Source organism: Meriones unguiculatus, chromosome 1 (genome assembly GCF_030254825.1).
Source record: "Meriones unguiculatus strain TT.TT164.6M chromosome 1, Bangor_MerUng_6.1, whole genome shotgun sequence".
Classification (NCBI taxonomy): Eukaryota; Metazoa; Chordata; class Mammalia; order Rodentia; family Muridae; genus Meriones; species Meriones unguiculatus.
This window is the reverse complement of record NC_083349.1, coordinates 197,931,135-197,937,134: the sequence shown is the minus strand read 5'-3', so window position 1 is coordinate 197,937,134 and position 6,000 is coordinate 197,931,135. Positions and strand designations below refer to the sequence as shown.

The 6,000-nt window shown below is 41.7% G+C and overlaps 1 protein-coding gene across 1 annotated transcript; it reads left to right on the top strand.

The window, feature by feature from the left end:
- The first annotated feature begins 503 nt into the window (after positions 1-503).
- Positions 504-1,433, top strand: LOC132655076 (vomeronasal type-1 receptor 4-like). Its single transcript, XM_060386267.1, has one exon. It carries the CDS (start codon positions 504-506, stop codon positions 1,431-1,433), a length of 930 nt encoding a protein of 309 aa, XP_060242250.1.
- The last annotated feature ends 4,567 nt before the right edge of the window (positions 1,434-6,000 follow it).

Sequence of the window (6,000 nt, the reverse complement as noted above, 5' to 3'; positions counted from 1 at the left end):
GGAAACTCCTAAATCATCAATAAAAACAATATGTTGACAAAGAATTGCTTTATTTTTACTTTTATGCTTCTCATTGAAGTTGATTTCTTTTACAATATAAATAACAAATTTCAGTATATTTTGAAGGTTTTACATTATATTTGTTTGTTTATATTGTCTGTCACTTTTACTTGTTTCTCATGGACCAACATTACATCAACCTGAGTGCAGTCTATTTGAGGAAACTTGATGGCTTTCCTTCTGTCAGTATATGCATTGTGAGGTATTGAGAAATGTTAGAGGATCAAACATAGAAAGTAACTAATCCTGTCTAAATGTTTAGAATGAGGCTTTATTATGTGGTCAGTGATGGACTTGTACTCCTGAGTTTAAAAGAGTCCTATCTTTAGCCTCTTTTTAATTCAATAGGTAATAACATCTTTTTTTTTTTAACCAGGCTAGAATCAATTTCTAGTATTCATTTGACTAGAGAAATAAGGGGATATCTTCTAGTAGAAATTGTGATGAATCAAAGAATGGACTTCTGGAATCTGGCAATCAGAATTATTTTCTTATCACAAACTACAACTGGAATTTTTGGAAATTTCTCTCTTTTGTTCTACTATCTAATTCTATACCATAAAGAATGCATACTAAAGCCCACAGATTTGATTCTCATGCACCTAATGGCAGCCAATGCCTTGATTGTTCTCACTGCAGGAGTACCCGAAACAATAGCAGTTTGGGGCTTGAAGCAGTTCTTGAATAACTTTGGGTGTGAGCTCCTATTGTACATTCAAAGATTTGGGAGAAGTATGTCCATTTGTACCACCTGCCTCTTGAGTCTCTTTCAAGTGATGACCATCAGTCCCAGAAAATCCTGTTGGCAGGATCATAAAGTGAAAGCTGTAAAGTACATTGGCTGTTCCATTTTCCTCATCTGGGTATTGTACATCTTGATACATTTTATTTTCCTTCTGTACCCATTTATGAAAATGAAAAACACAAATGTGACAAGAATACGTGATTTTGGATACTGCTTGGTTGCAGAGGATGAAAAAATAACTGATTTACTCTATGCAGCATTGGTGATGTGCCCTGAATTTTTCTTTTCTGTGCTCATTGCCTGGTCCAGTGGCTTCATGATTGTCATTCTGTACAGACACAAACAGAGGGTTCAACACATCAGGAGCTCTCATGGTTCCAGCAGAAAATGCCCTGAGTTCAGAGCCACCCAGAACATCCTGACCCTTTTGTCTACCTTTCTGGCTTTTTATACTCTCTCCTCCATCTTAAGAGGATGCATTGCTCTTTTGTATAATCACAGTTGGTGGCTGATGAACATCAGTCGTCTCATTTCTCTGGGTTTTCCATCTTTTGGACCTTTTGTTCTTATGAATCATTACTCCAATGTGGTCTGGATAAGAAATAAAAGTCACTTAATATTATTTTAAGTGATATATTTTATTCTCGTGCACCTAATGGCAGCCAATGCCTTTATTTTTCTCACTGCAGAAGTGACCCAAACAATAGCAGTTTGGGGATTGAAGCAGTTCTTGAATAACATTGGGTGTGAGCTCAAAGATGTATTTTGGTTGGACTTTCAGTTTCAGAAAAGACCCCTGGGCACAGATTTTTAGGTTCTGTTTCTCTCCTTGTGGAGCTCCCATCCCCTCTAAGTCTTCCTATCGCCCCCTTCTTTCGTAAGATTACCTGCACTCTACCCAAAGTTTGGTTATGAGTCTCAGCATCTGCTTTGATACACTGCTGTGTAGAGTCTTTCAGAGGCCCTCTGCGGAAGGCTCCTGTCCTGTTTCCAGTTTTCTCCTTACAATATTCAACCATTTGTATTTCTGAGTGAGGACTGATCATCTTACCCAAAGTCATCCTTCTTCCTTAGCTTCTTTAAGTGTACAGATTTTGGTATGTTTATCCTATATTATATGTTTAATATCCACTTATAAGTGAGTGTATACCGTGTGTATCTTTATGCTTCTGGAATACCTCATTCAAGATGATATTTTCTAGATCCACCATTTTCATGTAAATTTCATGATTTCCTTGTTTTTCTTTTCTTTTTTTTCTGAGTATTTTCTCATTGTGTAAATGAACCCCAATTTCTGTGTCCATTCCTCAGTTTAGGGACATCATAGTTGTTTCCAGTTTTTGGCTATTAGGAATAAAGCCACTAGAAACATGATTGTGCAAATGTCCTTATTGTGTACTTGAGCATATTTTAGATATATGCCTCATAGTGGTATATTATATATGCCTCATAGTGGATATTAATGAATCACTATTCCTAATTGTCTGAAAGTTAGGATTTGATTTCTGAAGTGGTTGTACAAGTTTTCATTCCCACCAGCCATGGAGGATGGTTCCCCTTTCTCCACAACCTCTCCAGCATGTGTTGTCACTTGAATTTTTGATCTTAGCCATTATGATGGGTGTAAATTGAAATCTCGGTGTTTTTGATTTGCATTTCCATGCTGACTAAGGACTGTGAGCATTTCTTTAAGTATTTCTCTGCCACTCTATATTCCTCTACAGAGAATTCTCTGTTTAGCTCTGTACCCCATTTTTAACTGGATTACTTGATTTATAGCTTTTTAACTTCTTTATATATTCTGGATATGAGCCCTCTGTCAGATACATGCTTGGTGAAGATCCTTTCCTTGTCTGTAGGCTGTCGTTTTGTTCTGACACTGTACTCTCCAGGCTCAGGAGTCTCAGTGCCTGGTGCGCCCAGCTTGTATGGCAGGTCTTCTGTTGTTTGGTGGGTATATAGCATATTATCTGTCGCTGAGGGTTTGGGTGGGCCATACAGTCAGTGGCTGAGAGGCCCTGCAGAGGTGGTGTGGCGGCCAGCAGACCTGGACCCTGGGAGGATGGCGCCATGGATCTGAGACGCCAAGACTAGTACAGCTGCTTGTTGCCCCTAAGTGGCTAGAAGTGACGCCTCAGCTTCTACAGATCCCAGACACTTTACTCCGGGCTGAGAATCTAGGTGAGTAGGCTGTGCCCAGGAGGAGGAGGAGGGTTGTCCAAGAAAGGGGTGTGCCGGGAGATCAAAGGATTGTTTCTCTCCTTTCACAAAAAAGTCTGCGGGTGACCTGAGACCAAAGTTCTCACCTTGTGGGATGTTCCCTGTCGTTTAGAAAGCCTAACCGTTATTTCCCTCGTTCCGGAAGTCCTTCCACTCACCAACTCATGCATTCAGCATTTCCACCACTCAGAAACTGTGTGTGCTAGTCACCATCTTGGCTCCACCCTCCCTTTATTTTTATATTTCATATTTTCATGGTGTCCTTGATTTCTTGGATGTTTGGGGTTTGTAACTTTTCCAATTTTACTTTCTTTGAGAGAAGTATCAATTTCTGCAAGTGTGTCTTCAGCATCTGAGATTCTCTCATCCATTACTTGTATTCTATTGCTGATACTTAACTCTGTGGTTCCTGATCTTTTCTCTAAGTTCTCCTTATCCAGGGTTTTTTTCTGTTTGTGTTTTCTTTATTGATTTTCATTCTGTTTTCATGCCTTGTGACATTTCCTTCATCCGTTTGAATATTGATTCTTGCCTTTCCATGATGGCCTTTATTTTGTTGTTGTTTTTCATTTCCTCTGTATATGACACTAATTGTGCCTGTTCTGGTGCCTCTATTTGTTTGGCTGTATTTCCCCATATTTCTTTGAGAGCTTTGTTTGTTTCTTCTTTATTTGCCTCCATTTGTGTATCTATTTTCTTTGAGATATTTGTTAATTTCCTCTTTATGTGTCTCTAATAATGAGATAAGCACAGCTTTAAAATCATTTTCCATGTTTCTGAAAATCGAAATATCCATTGATTTTGGAGGTTGCTGGTGAAACCATGATATCCTGATGTTTGTTGGATATGTTCTTCCACCAACCTCTGGCCATTTGCTTCTCCGTTACCTCCACTGTTTGTTCCTGGAGTTTGTACTTCATACTGGGTCCATCTTTCTCTGGTATCTGGAGCATTCTTCAGGTAAATGAGAGAGGTCCACTGGTTTGATATTGTGCATTGGTATTTCAGCATTATCTAAGGGAGGAAGCTCGCAGCCGGGGGTGTACAAGTGTGGGCGAGCAAGTGTGTGTGCGAGTGTGTGGAAGTGTGCCTTGAAGGACAGGGTGCTAGAGAATGTATATGCCTGGAATGTGGGGCAGGGAGGTGTGCAGGCGCAGGAAGGGATTCAGGCACTGGTGTTATTTGTGGGGTGTAGGTTCCCTGAATACCTCACTGACCTACAGGTCTGTTATACTGTTCTTCTGGTATTCAGATCTGTCTGGGCTCAAGGTATTTCTTGCCTAGACTCCACTTGTAGACCAACAGAACAGGGCCTGCAATGTTGTGAATGCTGTCCCCCAAATCCCTATGTTGCCCACAGTTGGGCTGTTGGTGGGAGGGTTTCAGTGTCTGGATCCCTAGCACAGAGGGACCCAAGATCTGGGGCTCTGCATGCACTCACTTGAAGGTGCACTCACTCTCTAGTAGGCCTAATTGGAAGGCAGGGGGGTTCCCCCCTGTTCTCTATTCTCAGATTTGGGTAAGCAGGGGCAAGCGAAATTGTAGGAGATCTGTCAGATCAGCGGTGCTGCAGCTGCAGAACTGGGAGGCTGGTATAGTGGCCAGCTGGGAGTCCAGCCGCAGCTCCATAACAGGAGGCAGGTGCAGATGCCTGCCGGGAGGCCCTGGGGAGTCCATACAGCTGCCTACTGACCTGGGTGGCTTGGAGCAGCTGGGTGGCCTATACAGCTGGCTGCCTGCCACTGAGAGACAGGGAGGCCTGTACAGTTGCTGAGTGGGAGGTGCTCTGGAGCCCATAAAGTTGCTTGGGGAAACAAGGCCTGGGATGCAGCTAGTCACTGAGGGACTGTGAGGCCCACCTTCTCTGTCTCAGATACCAAGCAGAGACTTCTGTGCTAGGGGCAGCGAGCACTGTGGGCCACCTCCACTGAGGAGGGAGGCCCAACAAGGGGAAGTGCAGGCAGATTGAGTATTTGCCACTCTCATTCCCTGAAGAAGTCTGCAGGTGACCTGGATCCAAATGATCTCAGCTCACAGCTTGTCTCCTCTTGCTGAAGAAGCCTCAGTGTTAATATTCTGGCTTCAGATGACCCTCCACTCACCAATTTTGGTATTTCAGATCTTCTCCCTCTCAGATATGGTGTGTGCTGGTAGCTGCCATCTTGGATCCACCTCTATCTTGTAGATTATCTTCGAAGTATTATCATTTAACTTACCATGCTTTCATGCCACAGAAAACTTAATGGAAATAGAAGAAGCACAGAAACCTGGGAAATACAAGATGTGACTATGTTTCTAAAGTTAGAAGTACTCATAAGTGACACTTTATCTAGGATCTTGTTGTAGAAGCAACAATATGTTTTGAATGCCCATTGGTTCAATAAATAGTTTGAGGCCACTACCTCTTTATCTTTAGAAAGCAGCATGAAATAGAAGTTAATAGTAGTTAAAAAAAAAAGAAGAAGAAGACCCCCTAATGACATTCTGCTATACACATAGTCTTGCTCATTCATCATCAGAGACGCTTTTTCTTATAGCAAAGAGAAATAAAAACAGATATCCAAACCCAAATATTATTCACAAATAAACAATCTTAGAACTTTGGTCCTAAATCGGATATCTCAATCAAATGCCTCCTCTAAGAGTGCTGGGAAACTTACAGAAGAAGAGATGTAAAGAGTATAAAGTCAGCAAACCAAGTAATCCAATTAAAAAATGGGGAACAGAGCTAAACAGAGAATTCTCGACAGAGGAATATCGAATGGCAGAGAAACACTTAAAGAAATGCTCATCCTCATTAGCCATCAGGGAAATGCAAATCAAAACGACCATGAGATATCACCTTACACCCATCAGAATGGCCAAGATGAAAAACTCAAGTGACAACACATGCTGGAGAGGTTGTGGAGAAAGGGGAACCCTCTTCCACTGCTGGTGGGAATGTAAACTGGCACAACCACTCTAGAAAGCTATCT

Coding starts and splice junctions, on each gene's coding strand:
- LOC132655076 (XM_060386267.1), top strand. CDS start 504: ATGAATCAAAGAATGGACTTCTGGAATCTGGCAATCAGAATTATTTTC.